A 25,033-nucleotide genomic window follows, 5' to 3' on the forward strand; every position below is an offset into this window, starting at 1 on the left:
GTATTTGATACTTATTTTGATGTCTGTCGGTTAATCTGCAATCTTGCAAATCATGCGGTTTAAGATTCACTATACTTGTGAGTGTAATGATATAGGAAACTTTTAATAAAAGTGTGTTTTTATGAAAACAATATCACACTATTGCGGCAATTCTTTCTTTTATCCTGAGTGTACTGTGTGCAAGGGGTGGAGAAAAGGATTTTTACTATATCCAGAATTATATTCCAAAATAAGTCCAGAGGCTGTCGGATCAGGACCAGGAGTGAGCAGTAGGATCCAGTGCCCCTGTTGGTGATTAGTAGCTACGCTTGTGAGCCTTTCCATGAGAGTGGATGGGCGTCACAATCTGGTGAGTTACCCATGAGTATGGGTATGAATGAGTATGGGTATGAATGAGTATGGGTATGGGTATGTACCCCTACTTATTCACATAGGGGGTTATTATCTGGGTGACCCCTTTTTTGTTAAAAGTAACTTCCAGATTCCAATAAGCCCACACCCACAGATCACCACAACCACCATTCAGGGTTCTGGAGAAGAGGCCCTTGTCCTCATCAACATAGGGACAAGGTGATCTCTACTGGCAAGGTATCTATCATATTACAATGCATTGTTGTTTGTTTGCCTTTAAATCATTTTGTGCCTTTCCTACATAGCTAGGAGATGATCTGTATAACTAATCCCACCCTCTTTTCAGTGAATTTTTTTATTTTCTGAGCACATGCAATTGCTGGAGCTGGACATACTATGATTTTTTAGGCTATCTGATGTTCACCTGTTATGGTCTGCGCAAGTTTTGGATTAAAGCTTTCTACGATCTGTAAGATGTCGTTTGGATTGAGTTACTGCCTGCCAATTCTACTGAAACTGTAAGTTACAGCTATCTTGCCACAACTGGTTCACACTTTCAGTGCTTATATTGGAAAGGCAGAACAATACCCCCATGTTGAGAGCATGTGGCCTTATGCAGTATGTTTGGATTAGAGATTGGTATGGATTTTTTTTTTTGTGATATCCCCCATAAAGTCTGTATTGGACCTGAGCTAATATAAATTTCCTGGGGCACCTTACACATTTTTTGTTACCTAAAGGGTCTGTTATGTATTTTAGGTGGGGGGAATTTACACATTCATTCTTGCTGTAGCATGTACTACAGCAAAAACAACATTGACAAACAAAAAAATGATACAGGCATGTTATTGAAAGGAATTTGGCATTTTTATTGTTCCGCTTTAACCACTTCAGCCCTGGAAGGTTTTACCCTCTTCCTGACCAGGTCATTTTTTGCGATATGGCACTGCGTTGCTTTAACTGACAATTGTGCAGTCGTGCAACGCTGTACCCAAACAAAATTGATATCCTTTTTTTTCCCCACAAATAGAGCTTTCTATAGGTGGTATTTTTATTAGTTTTTATTTTTTGTATAATATTTACTAGTAATGGCAGTGATCAGCGATTTTTATCAGGACTGCGACATTGCGGCATCCAAATCTGACACTAAGTGACACTTTTTGGGGACCAGTGACACCAATACAGTGCTAAAACAAATGCACTGTCACTGTACTTATGACACTGGCAGTGAATGGGTTTACATCAGGGGCGGTTAAAAGTTTAAATGTGCTCCTAGGAAGTGCTTGCTAACTGCATGGGGGATGGTTTGACTGGGGGTAGAGAGAGATCTGTGTTCCTTCTTAGAAGGAACATAAGATCTCCCTGTTTCCCTGTCACAGAACAGCGATCTGCCTTGTTTTAGGCAGACCGCCGTTCTATCTCTCTACGAATGATCACTGGGTTCCCGGCGGACATAGCGTTCGCCAGACCTCCTGATTGGCTCTAGCTGTGTCCAATAAGAGCAGGAGTAGATTGCCAGAAGTGCGTGCTTGCCTCAGACCCGGAAGAAGGAAACAACATACAGGTATGTTGTTTTGTGCAGACCGGCCTCCCTGCTGCGGTTTATGTATGGTGGGCGGTCTGGAAGAGGTTAAGCATATCAAAAATTAATTGCTGCTGGCCAAACAGAACTTTTAATTTCATTTTATTTTTTTTTGCTATGGTACATGTCTCCTAGGGTAATTCCTAGGCCCCATGTTTTTTTCCTGACACCCGCTTGCCTCTTAGCCCAGTAAATGGGCATTTTTAATTTGATATACTCAGCTTTCAGTAGGGTTTGGGGTCAGCATCTGAACATCTTTGAAGTTTGCAGAACCATGCTCGTACCCAATTCAAGGCAGTTTGACTCATCACTAGTGATAATGGCAGTGCCTCTACCTTCTTACCATAAAATGTATCATTGGATATTTTAACATCTGCCTTGACATATTCCATGTTCACTGGGTTGACCTGTGTGGCTATATGCTGAGGCTAAAGCCTCATACACACGCGTCGAAAATCAGCAGGGAATTTTCGTCCAACGACCAATCTGCCGATTTTCAGCTTGTAAGTATGATGCTTCCGACAACCGACTCCGACTTTTCGGCCGAAAAAAATCTGGTGTGCAGGCTATAACATTTTTGTCCGCCGTCAAAACACGGCCGATTTTCTTGCAGTCAGTACAGATTTCGACAGGGAAAAATCTAATGAACAAGACTAGGCATGCTCAGAGAAGAAAGAACACAAAGAAAGCAATCCAACACATGACATCACTTCTGAAGTAGAATTTTGTCAGGCGAGAAAATTTGTGTGCAGTCTAGGCACATTCCAACCAACAAAACACCACTCTGGACAAAAGACGGACGATCGGTTGGCCAATAATCGTTGCGTATGTACTAGGCTTAACTCATTAGGACTGAGGAAGCTGCTTGGATAGGCAGGAAAACATTATAGAACAATTCTAGCTAAAGGAGAATAACTACTGCCAGATATGTCTTTAATTGCACTTCTTTCAGGGTATAATAATAATAATAATTTATAAATGTGACATCATATAAAGGACCTAAATTATGGAAGAAAGATCCTGAGTGGGGACTAAGTGAGTTGAAAAATAAAGGAGCAGTCAAAGAATTTTACCTACACTGGGCTATCAATGTAGATCTACATACTGGGGAATGTTCCTGGCACTAGTTAGAGCTGATGAAGCCACTTTTTCTTTATTAGAGAACATGTCCAGTTGAACGTGAATAACTAGGACTATCTCTACCATGCCATGACCTGGAGAAATGAGAAGAACCTTTCTAAATATATTGCCAAAAAACCTTTCCCCTCCTACCTTACAGTGTTCTTCCCCATGTTTCTAAGCCTCGTGTTTTTGCTCCTTTTATGTAGATGAGATGATTATGTCATACAGGCTTTGTCCATAGATTGTGTGACTTTGGTGGAAGTAGCTGTACCCATCTCACTTCTCTCTGTCTGATGTGTAATGTACATCTAATTCCATTGTTCCTTACCTTAGACATATCATGTCCGTGTTAACACATTTTTTTATGTACTGAAGCGCTGACATAAAATGGTTTACCGTGAAAACCCCTCCAATGATGATGTCTCCGTCCTGCACATATTCATAGTCATCAAAGGCTCTAACAAGATCCAGATGACAGGCCGAGGAAAGTCTCTGGATCTCTGATCTACAAGGTGCCACACGCAAGAATATTACACAGAGCAGTAATGTAGATGGGTGACAGGAGGATGGAGCTGGAGATATGACACCCCCAGAGAATAACACCACGTACCACAATATAAGACATGAGATGAGGAGGGGTCTGTACAGCTCAGGATCAGGCAACATGATACAGCACATAGAAGGTGATGGTTGTTGGTGACAGTGATGATGATACAGCCAGTCAGATCCTCTTTATATACACTATAGAGTGATTATAGAGACAATGAATTCTACATTTACAACTTGATATTTGTACTGCAGACAGATTTATCTTTCTTTTTTTTAAATAACATAACTTTATTCAATTAATAATATCATGCTTGTTTGTAATTCTCTAACAATGTCACTAACAGAAATATCGCTACTGGATAAACTAACCCTTTGAAGTTAGGCTTTAAGGTAGAAATGTGGAATAGAGGTCTTTATAGACTCGTCTGTAGACTGTCATCCCTTTACCTGTCTCACATGCTAGTGGAGGAAAGTAGGTGGATTGTGATGGGATATGTCTAATACCTAAAAGTAGCATGGCAGTAATATAATAGTACTGGGTAGGCAGCTCAGATGTACAGAAGGACCTTGAATGGTGCTTCAGATGTGGACTAGAAAGTAAAAGAGAGTTAGGGAAGCCACCCTAAAAATTATAATTTATTACACCTTATAATTCCAAATAAAATGTCTCTCTCTTTATATATTTAGGCTGTGCATGTAGCAAGATCTGCTAGGCTAGCCACTGGGCTATCCAGTGTTTAAATCGCTTACATTCTAAATGAGCTTATCCACTGGCTACCCAGGATGACCAACGTCTCAGGGAATAGAAGAAAAACAAAATGGAATTCACCATCTCTCTTGAGTTAGCAACTTTCCATTGCCTGTGATTGTTGGGGTTCCTGTATCCTCAGTGTCTATGGCTGTGCTTGTACTGATGCAACTGGGCCTAGCCTGACTGGTGTTGACCACTGAAGAAGGCCTGCATCATCATCAGATAAACCTCTGTTTCTAATATCAGGACACGGATCACTTCTTCATAATTGTTTGGTGAGGTCTTTTAGTAAGGAAGCCATTGCCTCCTCCCTCCCAGCTGACCCTGGCCCCTCGGATTCTAAACCTTACCATCACTTTGTTCCATGCCGTCTTGGGGTTACCAAGTGGACCAACTGGACCTGTGGAAAGACCATTTTTTATTTAAACTACTGTTGCCATTTTATGTTTACTGAACCTTGTAAGTCTCCTGTGGATGTAGAGAAGAAAGACAGTATTACCCATGCATATAATAACTTTGACATCTTTAACAAGTAAAATGGGCAGCCACTTTCCCTATTCATCGCATATATAACTGCTTTCCCGGTGAAGACATCCAGTTCAGCTAAATTTATCCCCTACCCAAACTGGCTACTCTCGAAGAGTATATAGAAATCTTGCAAAAGAGGTTTATCTGTCCTTCCACCTCCCCGGCAGGGGCAGGTATCCTCTTTGTCCTTTTGTATCAATTACTATGCCCAAGATCACCAACAAAAATTTCTACTCACTCTTGATAGTTCCGTTGCTCCTCTAAAATCTTTGGTCTGCCAGAATCTTAACAAAGCCCAAGAATTCTTGTGGGGAATAAATAGAAAATTGCCTCCTGTACCAGAGCTCACCAGCTGTATGTTAGGTCAGTAAAGTGTAAGTTTGAAAAAGCCCATCTCATGTTTGGAGTTTATTATCTCCCCTGATGGTATCGCCATGGATTCTAAGAGGGTCTCAGTGATCTTGATGTGGCCAGATTCATTTGATAAAAAAGGGATCCAAATTGTTCTAGGGTTCACAAACTTTTACCCCAAGTTCATTCAGATTTTTTCCAATTTTGTTGCTCCCCTAATCTATCTTACCTTCTCTGAGGCCCAGTTGGCCTTTAATAAACTAAAGGTGTTATTCACCCCATCCCCTATTCTGTGGCAGCTGCCTTGCCCTTTGCCTTGGAAATCAATGCTTCAGAAGCCATGGGGAGAGCATTTCTGTCCTAACAATCTGGTCCTAAGGTCACCTTGCACCCTGTTATACTTTTCTTTCAGAAGATGAGCCCATCAGATAGTATTTATGACAGGTAGAAGTTGTTGGCAAACAAGTTGGCCTTAGAAGAGTTTTACTACCTACTGGAAAGGGCTGGTCATCCCATCTTGATTATTAAAAAGAACCTGGAGTATTTAGGAACTTCCCAGAGCCGTAGGCAACACTGGGCATGATGGGCTTTCTTTTTCCAGGTTCAAATGTCACTTAAACAATCAACTGGGAGCTAATAAGTTGAAGCCCAGTGCCTTGTCATATACTGTATGTTACCTGATGATTCTGTTCCAACTCTACTCCACACGATCCTCCCTGACAAGAATTACCTGATGATCTAGTCCAACCTTTTGCCTTTATTTCCGAAAATATCTAAGTTTTACCTGGTTACTCCTAAACTGGGCCTCCATAGTTTCAATAGCTAATTTATTTAAATTAGAGTAAGATTTACATCCCAAAAGACTTACAGATTGTTGCCTACCATGACATCCCACTTGCTGGACGCTTTTGTTTTTCCAAGAGGCAGGAGTTTTTACCATGAACCTTCTGGTGCCAGGCCTTGTCAAAGACTGTATATCTTCTGTCTCTCCCTGTATCATTTGCACTCTTACCAAGAGCTGTAGGGAAAATCTTTTGGGTTTTCCTAGACATTTGCCCATCCCAGCTTGTCCTTGGGGCATGCTTGTGATGGACTTCATTAAGGAACTCCCCCCCCCAATGGAAGGTTACTGTTGCATCTTTGTGGTAGTGGACAGATTAACCAAGATCCCTTTCTCCCTTCAGCTATGGCTGACATCTTCATTAACCATTTCAACCTCAGAAGGCCATTTTTTGCGATACGGCAACTTTGTTATTTTATAGTTCAAAGATTTTTATTGAGTTTTAACATGTAAAATCTGAAACAAAAGCAATCTATGCCTGTTTTCCAGTGATAAATGACAGATAAGAACAAACAAAGTTAATAACAAAGTTGACACATTGCCTTTAGATCGAAATAAGAAACAGAGTTAACAAGAACCATATAAAACAGAAGACTGTTAGGCTTATCTCCCAGCCTCAGCCCCTACCCCCAAATGGGTACAAACTGTATCGTGAAGGTGGGTTGGCCCAATCGACAATTATATTTATCCAGCTACCTATATTAAAGTGATTCATGTAATACAATATATGTAGTCCTGGTTATCCATGGCGCAATAGTTTTAGTTAACGTAATTGCTAAAAAATTGTCCTAGGCTAATATCAGAATCACCAAAGAAATGTTTCAGTTATAGCAAATGTCAATGCTATCAAGAAGCTAAACATTTAGTTAGAAAAACAAGAGAGAAAAGTAGGAGAAGAGAGAAGAAGGATGGCATTGTGGGATGTAGATCTTCATAAATTCAGAGTTCCAGGGATCATCGGTTCTTGTGTGTAAATTGCCCATGGTTCCCAAACCGCTTCAAAGGTTTTTATTTTGTCCTGTAGAATGCTGACTAGTTTTTCTTGTGTCATAATTCATGATATTTTCCGTTTAGCTGTGTGTAGAGAGACTCCCGTTTTCTTCCATGCCTTGGCTATCGTCATCTTGACACCCAGTAACATGGAAAACATAAGTCTCTGTGTGCGTTTTGAGGCTTTTCTACTTTACTTTAAATAAGATCTTTGAAAGACCGTCTAACGACAAGCCACCTACCCAGAGACAGTAGAATTAAACCAAAAATTCAGAAGAGAGGCACATTTCAGTGCGGTAGCTGTGAATTTTGCCAATGGATTGACATAGGTAAAAATATTATCTTACCTAACGGACAGACATGGACCCCCCGATTCCACATTAATTGCCAAACAATTGGAGTTATTTACATCATGACATGCGTTTGTAATTCATTCTACATTGGTAAAACTCGCAGAAATTTTTGGAAAAGAATAAAGGACCATGTCTACCTACTTCATAATGGCAAACTAGAATCAGCGATAAGTAGACATGTAGGACTATATCATAATTTTGACCTATTGGTCATTAAATTCTACGCACTTGAACATGTACCCTCATCTGAAAGAGGGGGTGACATAGACGCTCAACTACTTAGATTGGAAACAAAATGGATTGTAAACCTACGGGCTACCAATCCTCCAGGCCTGAACGAGTTTGTCAGCTACAAACCTTTCTTATAGTATAATTATATCCCTAGTACCACTAAGCCCATGATGGTACTCCTAGATAGTAACCCCTTTTTTTTTTTTTTTCTGTCTGTGTTTATGTCTATGATTGTGTTTGTGTTAGTTCCTGTTTGTCCTCCCCAGACCTTAGGATACGGGATCCTATTTTAGAGCCCCCCCTCTTTATTTTCGTTATGGAGCTCAAACACCCTTTGGTTATGTATACTATATGTTACATGTTAATATTCACTTTCACTTTATTAATAGTCTGACAGGAGGCAACAACTATTTGCTGTTCTCCTCTCAGTCTCTATTATCATAATGGCTTTACCATTAGCACTGAATACTACATCAATTGTTTCATATTTAACCCTATATGATGTAATATGATCTTTACTTTAGAATCTGATTATCTCTCCTCTCTGTTGACCCCTTTCGTCCACTCTTTTCCATTTCTATTTTCGGATTCACAATTCTTTATCGGCAATTAATATTACCTCCACAAGAGGGAGCTCTCCATATAGGATCCTGGTGGGACGGGAGACCTACTGACGGCCCGTAGCGCCGACGCATTGATATGCGCCGCGCACTTCCGGTGTTTTTGCCGGTCCGTCCGGAAGTGACGAGGTAGCCGTCTTTTGTCTCCCGTCCCGCCATCCCCGGATCGGATGGCGGCCCGTCGGGCGGCCGGAATCTTCCGGGGTCGTATCCGCCCACGCCAAGCACACGTGCCTGGGCGTGGTTGGGGGCGGACCGGATGCAACCCCATCTGCGGCATGAAACATATAAGGAGGGGGTAGTCCCCCTGAGCTAACAGTGCTGGCGTGCCTACCACGTGGAGAGGCGGTTGGCTATATTGTCAGTGACCGGGCTCACTTCCCTGGCAACAGAATTTTGGCTTCTAATAAGCACTCCTTCCTTAAGGTTAGTATATGTCCGGACATGCAATCTCCTCTCTTTATGGGACTGAATCTCCTGGGTGGCTGCTCCCCTTTGGGTGGATTTCCCTAGCACTCTAGGGTCACCCCTGTTCAATGCTTTGTTCTTGAACATAATATATATATCCCCTTCTTATTTGGGTAAGATGGAACCTATTTGCATGTATTGGTATATATTTCTCTTTCTCTATACAACAGTGGGGGATGCACTGCTTTGATTCCCTATGGATCATTCGAGACATTGAGCATTAATTTGTGCTGTGCAGCCAACAAGGGCCAAACCTGTAGGAGTTACAGTTGATACGTCTCCACCTGGACCAGATATCTTTTTCTGGCATAAAGATTTCGTTTACTCAAGCATGTCTGTTCAATGGACAAGTGAGTGCTTTTTCTAACCCAATTTATCTGTGAATCGTTTTCGTTTCCTTCGTTGGTTATATATATACCCTACTTTTGACTATTGCTTTTGGATTTTTCTTGATCTTAGATTTTTGATACACCAACTGCAACATCCTCTCCCCCTTTTTTACTTATTATCAGTGCACTATTAGATATATGGCTACACTACCAATATATACCGAATTCCCTTCTCCCCCCCCCCCCTCATTTTGGCCTGGGGTTTTTCATGTGGGGAAACCTGGGATTTTTCCCAGTCTCTCCCCTAATGCAGTCACTTCATGAACAATGACCCAAATCCAGCCCCCCAAATCACACAATGGTTACATAACGAGCCCCCAATACACATTACTCTTAGTGTCAACACATCCCTTAGCAGACAACAGGTGAGTTCATTAGCACACTTAACAATAGGTGAATGGAAAGCCACCTCAGACAAGAATATCACAATTTACTTATTCAGACAAAAGCAACATCGTTAGACAGTCGGTCTCCACATTAAACTTCCTGGACTGCTTATATTAGGAGTTGTACTTCCTGGTCATAGACCTCACAATGTACAGGGAATAAAATCTTCATATTTCAAGAGAGACATCATTCCTGAATATCATTGTCCCATTTGGAGCAATCCAAACCATATCCCCAGTGTCCCCCAGTTTCCTGGTCACCCCACGCCCAAAGTGACTCCTGTCACAAACTCTATTCCAAAAAGGCCTAATACGGGGACAGGACCACCATACGTGAAACATAGTTCCTGAGAGGAAACATAATGGGGAAAAGCGTCCGGATACATTTTTGCTAATTTAGAGGGGACCCGGTACCATCTAGTTAATATTTTAACATTAGCTTCAATCAATGAGATATTAAAAATGCCCTTGAATGATCGTTCCCAACATTGGGACCACGTTTCTGGTTCTATGACCTCTTCCAAATTGGATTCCCATTGTTGGGCATATAGGGGTTTATCTGGGGCCTTTTCTAGTGAGGAATAGATGATGGAGATAACCCCTCTCTGACCCATAATGTCAGAACACCACCTCTCATAAGCAGTTAGATTTGGAGGTTCAGGTTTGTTAGTCCAGAGAGTAGTGAGGAAATGGGAAATCTGGGAGAGTCAAAATCGTTCCGAAGAGGGCATGTCCATTTTGCCTTTATAGTATCCTGGTGTAATAGGTCCTGTGGAGTTGATAAAATGACCGATCCTGTAGAGTCCCTTGTCTACCCACCATTGGAAGGCCCTAATGTTCATGCCAAGGGGAAATTTTTGGTTATTAAATAAATGTGTTAAGGGCCATATCGTCGATACAATGGAGGAGAGTTTGTGCATGGTGTCACACAAAGCCATGGAGTGTGATAGAGTAGGTGCCAAAATAGGAGGTCTAAGCTTTGGGTGACTCCAGATCAAGAAATCAATTGTGTTACGTGGGATTGTTTGTCTTTCCATCGAAACCCAGTCAGGCTTGGGACCCCAGAGTAAATCATGAGAACTGGGCCAGTTGTGCGGCTTGGTAGTACCACCATAAATTAGGTAACGCTAGACCCCCATTCTTCTTCAGTCTCTATAGCACGGTTTTGGAGCAGTGATGACCCCTGTCCCTCCATACAAAACAAATGATTTTAGATTAAAAATTATGTAATTGAGTTTTCTTTACCAGTATAGGGAGGGATCTGAAAAGATAGAGAATCCTGGGTAGGAGTGTCATATTGATGGAATTGGTTCTGCTCAGCCAGGATAGATCAGTCTTAGACCAGGATTGTAAGTCCTCCTCTAGTTTTTTGAACATAGGAGGATAGTTAACGGAATACAGATTATCCATGCTTTTAGAGAGATTGATGCCTAAGTAAGGTATAGCAGTAGTGCTCCAGGAGAAGGGGAAATGGGTTCTCAACCTCTCCACTAGGGATGATCGAACTTTTGAAAAGTTCGGTTCGACCAGAACACCCGAACTTCACGAAAGTTCAGTTCGGATTTCAGAACCCCATTGAAATCAATGGGACCCGAACTTCTGTAATCAAAAAACACCATTTTTAAGCCCTAAAACCCAATAAATGCCCCTAAAAAGTGCCTAGGGTTCTGGGTCATGCCCCAGGGACTATTAATCACACAAAAAAAAGTTCTTAAAAATTGTCGTTTTTGATAGATAGCCAATTATTGAAAAAATTAAAAAAAAAAAAAAAAAAGAGATTTCTTTGGATTTAGTGTCTGGGGGATCTAAAAGGTGTACCTGTGAAGTTTCAGCTCTGTAGCATGTCCAGAACCAGAATTACAGCATACCAAACCTTCAAAAATGACTTTTTTGCTTAACCGCACCTTTCTTTTGCTCCTAATCAACGGCTCAGCCAATGTGTATGATGGGGACATAATGCAGTGCACTGGGAACAAGATTAGAGTTTTTTTTGGAAAAAGGTGCTGTCTCTTTAAATGTGCATATAATTAACGGGTGTATTTCCACAATGGGGCTTTTATTACCAAATGTTTCAAGAAGTCCAAAGATGTATGTAATTGCACTTTATTTCATGTAAAATGGTGTTTGGTGCACTTTAACTTGAAATCTCACAAGAAACAGACATATATGCACGGATACATTGAGGGTTAGGGGTAGGGGCCACAATGTAGTGCAGAGTGAACAAGATTAGAGATGTTTTGGATGAATACTGTTGTCTCTTGACTTTGAATAGAAGTAAAGGATGCTTAAAAATTGGGCATTTGGTGGTGCGGACGATGCCTTGACACCATATCCCTATGAAAGTGCTGGTAATGAAAGCAATAATTGCCTTTGTAAGGAAAAAAATTACAATGATATGCATCTGTGTGACAGGTGCGCAAAAATTGTTGTTTGGGTGTTGGCGGAGCCATACCACTGTAAGCCCAAAGAGCTGGTGTTGAAGAAGGCGTAAAAATTATGAAGGTGTGCACCTGTGGAACAGGTGCGCAAACATGGTAGTTTTGGTGTTGGCGGAGCCTCCCCACCATAACCCCAAAGAGCTGGCTTTGAAGGAGGCCCAAAAATTGTAAAGGTGTGCACCTGTGGAACAGGTGCGCAAACATTGTCGTTTTTGTTTTAGTATAGCCTCCCCACCTTAACCCCAAAGAGCTGGTGTTGAAGGAGGCCCAAAAATTGTAAAGGTGTGCACCTGTGGAACAGGTGCGCAAACATTGTCGTTTTTGTTTTAGCATAGCCTCCCCACCTTAACCCCAAAGAGCTGGTGTTGAAGGAGGCCCAAAAATTGTAAAGGTGTGCACCTGTGGAACAGGTGCGCAAACATTGTCGTTTTTGTTTTAGCATAGCCTCCCCACCTTAACCCCAAAGAGCTGGTGTTGAAGGAGGCCCAAAAATTGTAAAGGTGTGCACCTGTGGAACAGGTGCGCAAACATTGTCGTTTTTGTCATAACCAAAATGAGGTTCTGTGAACGTAAAGAGAATGAGAGGAGGGTTTGAGGGTGGCACCATGGTCCAGGCTTAAACTGAGGCTCAACTGCCACATCACAACGATAGCCTAGTCTACAAGGTCTGCATCAGGTGCATCAAAGCTTGATATCCACGACTGATTCATCTTAATGAATGTCAAACGGTCGACTGAGTCGGTGGAGAGTCTAGTTCGATGGTCTGTGACGAATCCTCCTGCTGCGCTGAATGCCCGTTCCGATAGGACACTGGAAGCAGGGCAGGCCAACAACTCCATGGCATACTGGGCCAGTTCTGGCCAGTGGTCTAATCTTAAGACCCAGTATGCCAGTGGATCGGATTCGTCACATGAAAAGCCCTCTGTGTCACTTTGTGCCCTCACGTAATCGTCCACCATGTGATGCAGACGGTGTCGATGCGATGTGGCAGCTGAGAGGCCTGGGCGGTGAGGACTAAAAAAAGACCGAAAGGCATCCGTCAACCGCACGCCTTCTCCAACGCTCCTCTCGTGACCACCAGTAGAATCCATGGTAGGTTGTCCCCGCCCCTGCACCCTACGGGAGTCGGGGAACATGTTCACCAGATTCCTCTTGAGACTGTCCTCAAGGGATTTGATCCTGTGGACTCTATGGGTGGATGGGAAAAGCTCCGAGACTTTACACTTGTACCGGGGGTCAAGTAGGGTGGCCAACCAATAGTGGTTAGTCTCTTTAATGGCCTTGATTCTGGGGTCCTTTCGCAGGCTCTGGAGCATGATGTTTCCCATGCGTCGCAAATTAGCGAAGGCCTGAGAAGCTGACTCCTCGGGGTCACTCATAACGACATTATCTTCAACGGGCTCCTCCTCCTCCCAGCCACGTACTACTCCAAAGTGTCCCGAGGGAGTCAAACTAGGCCTTGCAGATTGCCGCATGTCTTCCTCCTCCTCCTCCTCAAACCCTGCAAAAGTTCCCGCAGAATCGTCCTCCTCCTCCTCTTCCACCCCTGGATCCTGCTCGGGCCTCTGGGAGCTAGGCATAATGGGGTCAGGATTCTCAGGATAAAGGGGGCCTTGAGAGGCAAGGAAGTCCTCCTCTTCCTCCTGCTGCTCTGCCTCCAGTGCCCTGTCCATAATGCCACGCAGAGTGTGCTCCAACAAAAACAGTACCGGTAGGGTGTCACTGATGCATGCGCTGTCCCGGCTGACCATCCTTGTGGCCTCCTCAAATGGCGAGAGGACAGCGCATGCATCCTTAATCAAAAGCCACTGCCGTGGTGAAAAGAAGCCCAGGCGCGCAGAGCCAGTGCTGGTGCCGTACTCGCATAGGTATTCATTGAGGGCCCTCTGCTGCGTGTACAGGCGCTGCAGCATAACCAAGGTGGAGTTCCAGCGGGTGGGCATGTCACAGATGAGGCGGTGTACCGGCAGGTGAAACTCGCGCTGCACTTCGGCCAAACGTGCAGTGGCACTGTACGACCGCCTGAAGTGACTGCACACCCTTCTTGCCATCCTTAGCACATCCTGCATTCCCGGGTACGAGTTCAAAAACCGCTGTACCACGAGATTCAGGACATGCGCCAGGCATGGCACATGGGTTAACTTTCCCTGACGAAGGGCGGCCAGGAGGTTTGACCCATTATCAGTAACCACCATCCCTGGCTGCAGCTGGCGTGGTGTCAACCACCTCTGGGCCTGTGCCTGCAGAGCCACAAGAATCTGAGGGGCAGTGTGCTGCCTGTCCCCTAGACACACAAGCTGCAGCACTGCGTGACACCTTTTGGCCTGAGACATAGAATAGCCCTTTGAACGTTTACGTGGTATCTCATCATATTCAAAGGACCATTCTGCAGAGGAGGGCATGGAGGAGGTAGAGGAGGAGGAGCAGGAGGGGGTAGAAGTGATCGATCTACCCGGATCAGCGACACCACCAGCTGTTTGCAGACGTGGGGGCAACACTGGCTGCAGCACCGAGCCCTGGCTACAATCCCTTCCACTGGCAAGCAGTGTCACCCAGTGAGCAGTGACAGAAATGTACCGTCCCTGCCCATGTTTGCTTGACCAAGTGTCAGCCGTCAAGTGTATCTTACGGCTGACTGACTTGGCCAGGGATGACACTACATTGCCTTCCACATGTTGGTATAGGGATGGCAGGGCCTTACGGGAAAAGTAATGCCGACTTGGCACCTGCCACTGTGGAACTGCACATTTTGCGAAGTCACGGAAGGGAGCAGACTCTACCAGGTTAAATGGTAATAGTTGCAGAGCCAGTAGTTTAGCCAAACTACTGTTTAGACGCTGGGCATGTGGGTGGCGGGGAGTATACATTTTTTTTCGTTCCAGCATGTGTGGAATCGAAATTTGGCGTCTAGATGATACAGCTGGTGGTGTGCTGGAGGTAGATGCGACACTGCCTGCTATATCATCATCCCTGCCAGTGGAGGCTGCCAAAAGGTGACGAGTGACTATAGCAGGGCCAGGAACAGACTGATGTGCAGGTGGAGCAGGTGGAGCAGATGGAGCATGAGGAGGAGCGCGAGGAGAACTAGGAGGCCGACTGACCAATCTTTGGCCCTTTTGTGGGTTCTATAAATGCTCCTGCCAACGGGCCGAGTGGTGGGTTGTCAAATGCCTGTTTAGGCAGCTTGTACCCAGGTGGTTGACATTTTTGCCACGTTTTATACCCTTCTTACAAATCTTGCAGATCGCAACTGTTTTATCTGCATGGGATGTCTCAAAAAAGGCCCAGCAAGATGAGGTGTGTATAGTGGCCCGGGAGACAACAGGTGCGGCCTTAGATGGAGTAGGCCGTCTGCTCTCCCCTCTTGCTTGCTCTGCCTCCTCCTCAACCTCAGACCCAACATCTGACTCCATCAAAGACTGAGCATCAGGCCTGGCCTGGGAGACAACAGGTGCGGCCTTAGATGGAGCGGGCCGTCTGCTCTCCCCTCTTGTTTGCTCTGCCTCCTCCTCAACCTCAGACCCAACATCTGATTCTATCAAAGACTGAGCATCAGGCCTGGCCTGGGAGACAACAGGTGCGGCCTTAGATGGAGCGGGCCGTCTGCTCTCCCCTCTTGTTTGCTCTGCCTCCTCCTCAAACTCAGACCCAACATCAGACTCCATAAAGGACTGAGCATCAGGCTGGAGTAGATGGCCGACACTGTGGTCAAACAGCTCAGCTGACTCCTCTGCCATGTCTGAAATTGGGTCTAAGGGAGGACATGAGGTGGACATGGACTCATCTGTATTTGTTCTGACAACTGCAGAAGACTGACCACTTTTCTCTGCCTGGGTCACTGTAGTTGCAGATGATGCCGATGATGAGGGTTTGTTCATATAGTCCACCACCTCCTGTACATACTGTGGACGTATAGCTTGGCCACTGCCGGAGAACAATCCAAATGGTGGCCTGGCTGAGGACTGACCACCACGTCCACCCCTGCCTCTAGACACCCTAGAAGCTGTGCCCCTTTCCGCAGCAGGGCCACGTATGCCTTTTCTTGGTCTACCAGGCATATTTCTCAATGATGCGTTGGCAACTGTGTGCGGTGAAAAACGCACACTGCTATGCGACCCACAGTTGTCGCTGGATACAGCACAGCAGTTGCGGTTCACGCACAGTAGCAAAGCCTTTTGCACAGTGGACCTAACGCTTTGAACAACAGGCGTTAGGTTGTCACTGATGCGTTGGCAACTGTGTGCGGTGAAAAACGCACACTGCTATGCGACCCACAGTTGTCGCTGGATACAGCACAGCAGTTGTGGTTCACGCACAGTAGCAAAGCCTTTTGCACAGTGGACCTAACGCTTTGAACAACAGGCGTTAGGTTGTCACTGATGCGTTGGCAACTGTGTGCGGTGAAAAACGCACACTGCTATGCGACCCACAGTTGTCGCTGGATACAGCACAGCAGTTGCGTGTCACGCACAGTTGCAAAGGCTTTTGTACAGTGCACCTAACGCTTTGAACAACAGGCGTTAAGTTGTCACTGATGCGTTGGCAACTGTGTGCGGTGAAAAACGCACACTGCTATGCGACCCACAGTTGTCGCTGGATACAGCACAGCAGTTGCGGTTCACGCACAGTAGCAAAGCCTTTTGCACAGTGGACCTAACGCTTTGAACAACAGGCGTTAGGTTGTCACTGATGCGTTGGCAACTGTGTGCGGTGAAAAACGCACACTGCTATGCGACCCACAGTTGTCGCTGGATACAGCACAGCAGTTGCGTGTCACGCACAGTTGCAAAGGCTTTTGTACAGTGCACCTAACGCTTTGAACAACAGGCGTTAAGTTGTCACTGTATTTTGCTGCCTAGCAAGCACGTATACCTGCTGTGATACAGCAGCACTGTGCCACGTGCTCACTAAACAGAACCCTCACACTTTCCCTACAGAAACTAAATTTTCAAATCTAACTAATGTAGTACAAAGTTCCCTAACTACACTAGATATCCCTTTCCACTAAATAGAAAGCTCCATACAGCAGAAGACTGACACTGTCCCTTAAGTTTTTTTTTTTTTTTTTTTTTTTTTTAACTCTAAGAACCAGCACAATCGCTGTATCTAACTACACTGGCTGTAAGCTAAATACAATTCTGCTATATGGAGCTTTAGAACCACTCGATATGTAGGAAATGTAGTGTAGCAAGCAGGAGTCAGACAGAACTGCTTCAACTCTCTTCAACAGGCTCTGGATAACTGTGCTAGGGGTTAGGCGGGGCCATCTTATATAGTGTGGGGCGTATTCACTCCTGATTGGCCTCTGGTCCCCGTAGTCACTCCAATCACGTTCCTAGGAGACTCCTGCCCCCTCATTGGCTTTTGCAGACGTTTCTGGGCCAATCACGGGCTTTTAAAGCCCAGTTCCTGTCCCAGTGCATTTTGGGCGGTTCTGGTGGCCGAATACCGAACTTTTGCCGCAAAAAGTTCGGTATTCGGCCGAATATCGAACATCCAATGTTCGGGTCGAACCGATGGTCGACCCGAACCGTTCGATCATCCCTACTCTCCACCAAAGAGGCTGGGACTGAGATGTTTAATGCTGTGGATTTAAAGATATTGACCTGCATGCCCGAGGCCAGTCTGAAGTCCTTAAGTAATTTAAAAAATTGGGTGTGGATATCAGTGTGGATATCAGGGAGGAGGTCGTCAGAAAACAATGCACATTTTTGTTCATGTGGACCACATAGGACACCTTTAATGTCCGGGTGATTCCTGGTGGCTCTAGCTAAAGTTTCAATTGCTATGGCAAAGATGAGTGGAGACAAAGGGCATCCCTGTCTAGTCCCTTTTGCTATTGGAATCGGGTCTGAACAGTAGTCCAAAAATTTGATCTGAGCATAAGGCCTTGAATAGAGAGAGTGTAATATTCCTAGAAACTTAGGGCAGAAGCCCCATCTTTCTAAGGTCTCAAATAGATACAACCATGAGACTGTGCCAAAGGCTTTTTGTAGGTCTATGGATAATAGGAGGCCTTCTTGTCGATTGCCACCGTTGGGAATTGAGTATAGAGCTAACGTTTATGGCCCTCCTAATTTGATCTGACCCTTGGCGATTTGGTATGAAACCTACTTGGTCTTTGTGAATGTATTGAGCGATAAAGGAGGAGATTCTATTCGCCAAGATTTTCAGCCATATTTTGAGATCATTATTTATCAGAGATATTGGGCGATAGTTACCAACATCACTCGGGTCCTTTCCTGGTTTAGGAATGACTGATATAAAGGCCAAATTTAGACCTTTGTTCAAACAGCATGCACTTTGGAGCGAGTTGAAAAACCTGGCTAAATATGGGGCTAATGAGTTGTCAGATTTCTGATAATAACAATTAGAGAAGCCATCCAGACCAGGAGCTGAATGTATCTTGAGTGATTTACTAACTGCAATAATCTCTGCTTCAGAAATCAGTTGTTCCATGACCTTTGCATGAGTGGAATCTAATTTGGGGAGGTGAATATCGTCCAGGAAATTTTTCAAATTAGAATCATCAACAACTTTGTTAGCTGTATATAGTTTGGAGTAGAAATCCTGGAAGGTCTCCATTATTTTTAGGGGGTGTTGAGTGAGTGTGCCCAATTTGGTTCTACTTTTGGGGAAAGATGTGGGACGGGGCTTAAGACAAAGTTTCGATGCCAGTTTTGTACCTATCCTATCTTTTCTTTTAGTAAAACCGTGCTCCCGACCATCTGAAATGTTTCTTAGCTGCAGTAGTAAGAGCTAAATTTAAGGCTAAGCGGGCTGCATCTAGTTGTTTTAGCATGTCGTTGTAGGGTTAGACTTGTGTCTTTAGCTCAGAGATTGGAAATAATTGGTCAGTTTAGTAATTTCCATTTTATGTTAAGTTGAAAAAAATCTTCTATTTCTTTGTTAAAAATCGTGCATTGTACTGGATTACTCAGCACGCCTCATTGAGACGTAAGCTGAATAGTTTCTCAGGGCTTGATTGTTGATTAAAATATAGTAGAACCAATGCATGGTCTGATAATGCTGTATCCCTAATTTTAGATTTAGAGGCTTGGGGGATAGAAGAGGACTTAATAAAGATATGATCTATCCTGGCAATGAGTATAATCCCTTAATCCCTTACACCTAGGTTCAGTTCCCTCCAAATATCGGTTAATCCCATAGAATATAAAGATTTTGAGGCTTTGCCTGGGAGGACGTTTAGTTCTGGATATACTGCTTGATGATTTATCTACAGATGGATCTAGTGCTATATTGGTATCCCCTCCAATGACCAAAAAGCCTGAAGTGAGATTTAAGTGATTGAAGCTTCTTTTCAAAAAAGTGTGCTTGGTTTTTATTCAGGAAATAGTAGCGGATAAATGTGCAGAGATTTCCGTTTATAGAGCCAAATACTAGTATATAGCATCCCTCAGGATCTTTAATAGGGATGAGCTGTGAGTTTGAGTCGAAGCTAGGTTCGACTCGAACATTGGCCGTTTGCTCGTTTGTCGAATGACGAACAAATGGGCTTCTAAGCGTGAAATTCAAGCGCTGCATCCATAATGCACTGCGCGCGCGCCACGTGCAGTGCGTTATGTGATTGGCCAAAGCATGCACCCTGACCTCCATGCTTTGGCCAATCAAATCATCTCTGCCATGATTGGACAAAGGCAGGCTGCCTTTAGCCAATCATGGCTCAGGGGCTAAGTACATGCCCCACACTATATAAAGGCTGCTCGCACATGAGCCACGTGTAGTGAGACTGTGCAGGCGAGATAGCAAGTAGTTGAGGCAGGGAGAGGATCGTGTTTGAGGCAGGGAGAGGACAGTCATTTGCAGTGTAGTCTATTTAGAGACTTTGCTAGCAGTGAATTAGGCATGGAGAGGATTGTGTTTTTCAGGCAGGGAGAGTAAAGTGATTTGGAGTGTATCAGCAAGTAGTTGAGGCAGGGAGAGGATCGTGTTTGAGGCAGGGAGAGGACAGTCATTTGCAGTGTAGTCTATTTAGAGACTTTGCTAGCAGTGAATTAGGCATGGAGAGGATTGTGTTTTTCAGGCAGGGAGAGTAAAGTGATTTGGAGTGTATCAGCAAGTAGTTGAGGCAGGGAGAGGATCGTGTTTGAGGCAGGGAGAGGACAGTCATTTGCAGTGTATTCTAATTAGAGAGATTGCTAGCAGTGAGTTAGGCAGGGGGAGAGATTTGTGCTTTTTACAAGTTAAGAGATCAGATAGTGAAGTATATTCAGTAGTGCAGTATATACCATAGACCATATACCATATACTGATCTCTATCTATATATAGGACAGTTGATTAGATATCAGGCCATTCAGTATATATATCGATCAGTTCAATATACCCTATATAGATCTCTATCTATATATATAGGACAATTGATTAGATATCAGGCCATTTAGTATCTGTCAGTTCAGTGTACCCTATATTGATCTCCATCTATATATAGGACAATCAGTTAGATATCAGGCCATTCAATATCTATCTGTCAGTTTAGTATTCCCTATATTGTTCTCTATCTATATGTAGCACCCTATAAGGTAGGTGCTAGGTAAAGTATAGTGGGCCTTGGCTGCCTAACAGCAGGGCCATGATTTTCAGCTGGGCTGTCATGTCTCCCAGGTGTGGCTGTTGAGACTGGGGAGTCTCCGCACTGTGCTCCATGAGAGGGCTCTCATTTGGGCAGTGGAGGAAACCCAATCAATGGCACATTCAGGCTTGTATCTACCCCAGAAAGGCAGATTCTGCTGCACAGGATTCTGGGAGTCGGTATAAGTTTGAGGGGAGCGCATGACGCAGCGTCTTTGGAGTCCCAGGAGGGAGAGTACGGCTGTCTCTCCTCCTGTCAGAAGGATTGGGTGTCCCAGGTGGCTTGCCTGAGGGGACAGAGAGCTGAGCTGCAGAGAGGATCTGGTGTGCCGAGGACCAGCGGAGTTGAGGGGGTCCAGTTTCAGGAAAGCATTCCCAGTTCGTGAGTACTGCAAACTACCCCTGGGGGTCTGCCTAGCTGAGAGGGGACCGCTCCGGTGAAGGTCCAAAGGATCCAGGAGCTAGCTAGCGGTAAAGGGGGTGCCTAGTGAAAGGACCCTGAAGTTTAGAGGGGGTGCCTAGTGAAAGGACCCTGAAGTCCAGAGGGGGTGCCTAGTGAGAGGACCCTGAAGTGTAAAGGGGGCGCCAGCGCTTGGGCCCTGAAAAATTAAAGTGTACAGCGTGCAGTGTGCAGTGTACAGTGTTGAGAGTTGCAGCAGCACAAGCAGTTACAGGGAGCTACCTCAGTCAGGAAGAACTGGAGGGAGCAGTATACAGGACTTTTGAGCTAACCAGAGTGTCAAAAGTCAAGTTCAAGTACAGTTCAGCAAGTCAGCATTTTTCAAGTGCCAACAAGAGTTGGTCGGCATCCAGCTGGTGTCAAGACAGCGCAGAAAGGCATTTTTTTGCAAAAGTGTCCCATTTGTACCTAGTTGAGCCAGAGGAGTATCCCACTCATTCCCTTCTCCCATCCCTATTATCAAAAAAACAAAACAAACCAAAGATGCCGGAATGGTCCTTGTCTCCAATCTCACACTTGGGTATTCAGCTTAAATGGGCTGAAGATATCACCGGTAACAATGGCAGACCCACATCAGGCCCAATGCCTGGAAAACCTGCTACATATATATAGGACAATTGATTAGATATCAGGCCATTTAGGATATATCAGTCAGTTCAGTGTACCCTATATTGATCTCCATCTATATATAGGACAATTGATTAAATATCAGGCCAATCAGTATCTATATGTCAGTTCAGTATACTCTATATTGATCTCTATCTATATATATAGGACAATTGATCAGATATCAGGCCATTCATTATCTATCTGTCAGTTCAGTTTACCCTATATTGATCTACATCTATATACAGGACAATTGATTAGATATTAGGCCATTCAGTATCTGTCAGTTCAGTATACCCTATATTCATCTCTATCTATATATAGGACAATTGATTAGATATCAGGCCATTCAGTGTTTGTCAGTTCAGTGTACCCTATATTGATCTTCATCTATATAAAGGACAATCGATTAGATATACGGCCATTCAATATCTATCTGTCAGTTCAGTATACCCTATATTGATCTCTATCTATATATAAGACAATTGATTAAATATCAGGCAGGTCAGTATCTGTCAGTTCAGTATACCCTACATTAATCTCTATCTATATATTGAACAATTGATTAGATATCAGGCCATTCAGTATCTATCGGTCAGTTCAGTACATATCAGCAGTGCATTATATATATATATTAAATTTTGGTCAACTAGTAATAAAACCCCCCCAAAATCCACATCTTGTCAGAAAGGCTGACAAGGAGAGGCAGATGTTCACAGGCCACGAAAAGAGGGCATTCAGCCTCTGTGTCCACAGTGAAAAGTGGTGGTTACAGACATGGTTCATCCTCTGCAGACGGGGCACGTCCGACCTTTTTGTCTAGTGCTGGCCGTGTTATTCAGCCACAACATGTACAAGAGTTGGTGGAGTGGATCAATAAGTAGGGATGATCGAACGGTTCGGGTCAACCATCGGTTCGACCCAAACATTGACTGTTCGAAATTCGGCCGAATTCTGAACTTTTTGCGGAAAAAGTTCGGAATTCGGCAACCAGAACCGACCAAAATGCAATGGGACAGGAACTGGGCTTTAAAAGCCCGTGATTGGACCAGAAAAATCAGTAAAAGCCAATTGAGGGGGCAGGAGGATGCTAGGAATGTAATTGGAGTGACTAGGGGGTCCAGAGGCCAATCAGTAGTGAATACGCCCCCCAGTATATAACATAGCCCGCCAAATCTCTAGCACTGTAATACAGGGGCTGTGGAAGAGAGTGGAAGCAGTTCTGTTACTCCTGCTGCAAAAGTGTCATTTAGCAATTATTAGTGTGAGGAAAGGGATATCTAGTGTAGTTAGGGTACTATATACCACTATAGTTAGATTCAATAATCTAGTTTATGTAGGGAAAGTGTTAAGTGTCAGGGTGACCATAGTGTAGTGTAGGGGGAACTGACTCTGACTGCTATGCCAGGGTGACAGAACTCATCCATGTCAGGGTGACCGCCATAAGAAAAAAGATAATTTTTCTTAGAATTTTTAGTAGAGCAGGCATGGGGCTCCGCTCCTTGTATGCCAGGGTGACCAAATTCATCCATGTCAGGGTGACCGCCATAAGAAAAAGATAATTTGTCTTAGAATTGCAGTAGAGCAGGGATGTGGCTCCGCTCCTGTCACACCTTGGGCATTTTTTGGGCATCTTTGGAGGCAGGCATAACATCTGAACTTCTGTGTAGGGGTATATATACACACACACACATATATGTATATATACACATACACACATATAGGTGTGAAAGTAGCGGAACCCCATCCATGCGCTAATGAAATTATTTGCAGGGATGTGGCTCCGCTTCTATCACACCTATATGTGTGTATGTGTATATATACATATATGTGTGTGTGTATATATACCCCTATACAGAAGTTCAGATGTCATGCCTGCCTCCAAAGATGCCCAAAAAATGCCCAATAAACGCCTGCAACAAAAATGCCCAGGTGTGTTGTTGCAGGCGTTTATTGGGCATTTTTTGGGTGTCTTTGGAGGCAGGCATAACATCTGAACTTCTGTATAAGGGGTATATATACACACACACATATATGTATATATACACATACACACATATAGGTGTGATAGGAGCGGAGCCACATCCCTGCAAATAATTTCATTAGCGCATGGATGGGGTTTCGCTACTTTCACACCTATATGTGTTTATGTGTATATATACATATATGTGTGTGTATATATACCCCTATACAGAAGTTCAGATGTTATGCCTGCCTCCAAAGACGCCCAAAAAATGCCCAATAAACGCCTGCAACAAAAACGCCCAGGTGTGTTGTTGCAGGCGTTTATTGGGCATTTTCTGGGCATCTTTGGAGGCAGGCATAACATCTGAACTTCTGTATAGGGGTATATATATATATACACACACATATATGTATATATACACATACACACATATATGTGTGATAGGAGCGGAGCCACATCCCTGCGTTAATAAAAATTCTAAGAAAAATGATCTTTTTTTCTGGTTCTGGACATGCTACAGAGCTGAAACTTCACAGGTACACTTTTTAGACCCTCCAGACACTAAATCCAAAGAAATCTCATTTTTTTTTCAATAATTTGTTCAATAATTGGCTCTCTATCAAAAACGACAATTTTTAAGAACTTTTTTGTGTGTGATTAATAGTCCCTGGGGCATGACCCAGAACCCTAGGCACTTTTTAGGGGCATTTATTGGGTTTTAGGGCTTTAAAATTGTGTTTTTTTGATTACCGAAGTTCGGGTCCCTTTGATTTCAATGGGGTTCTGGAATCCGGACCTGAACTTTCGGGAAGTTCAGGTGTTCTGGTCGAACCGAACTTTTCAAAAGTTCGATCATCCCTATCAATAAGCCATCCTCATCCTCCTCATCCTCTGACACCTACACTCACAGTAGTTTGCCTTCCAACGCAGCTGCCAAAGTGCCTGGTTTCACAGGCTCCTTCTCCACAGCTACTCCTACTGTCGCCCCACCATCATGCACGAAGGAGTCACCTGAACTATTCAATCAAAATGTCAGTGACATTGCTGCTGGAGGATGCGCAGCAATTTAAAAGTTGTGATGTTGGTTCGCAGGTTGATAAAGGGAATAACAAGAGCATAGAGAGAGGGGGTGACAATGACGGACAAGAAACTAGCAGTCATGTTCCCACAGCTGCAGCATACTGACAAGTTTGCTCCAGTGACGAGGAGGGAGGTAATGATGAGGTCACTGACTGTACTTGGGTGCCTGACAGGGTAGAGGAGGAAAGTGAGGGGGGAAGAGGAGGCACAACTCCAACAAGGCAGGATGTGCTGCAGGGGCTGCCATAGGAGTAGCCAACCTATTGCATCACAGCGCAGAGCTCCACAGGTGAAGGGTGCTGCAAACTCTCCGCGGACTTCCAAAGTTTATTAGTGTGGGCTTTTTTTCAGCACACGTGCAGTAGACTGCAGCATTGCTGT

General features: G+C 44.2%; 1 protein-coding gene across 1 annotated transcript in view; it reads right to left on the reverse strand.

Moving 5' to 3' along the window:
- Window positions 1-25,033, reverse strand: part of LOC309550301 (vomeronasal type-2 receptor 26-like) — a gene marked incomplete at both ends in the record, with an annotated part of 117,672 nt that overhangs the window by 65,240 nt on the left and 27,399 nt on the right. The window contains one exon of the mRNA XM_082250703.1: window positions 3,384-3,560. Within this exon, the coding sequence (XP_082106829.1) occupies window positions 3,384-3,560 (177 nt within the window). The remainder of the gene's footprint in view (window positions 1-3,383; window positions 3,561-25,033) is intronic.

Source organism: Pelophylax lessonae, assembly GCF_965119305.1.
Source record: "Pelophylax lessonae genome assembly, chromosome: 3".
Lineage (NCBI taxonomy): Eukaryota > Metazoa > Chordata > Amphibia > Anura > Ranidae > Pelophylax > Pelophylax lessonae.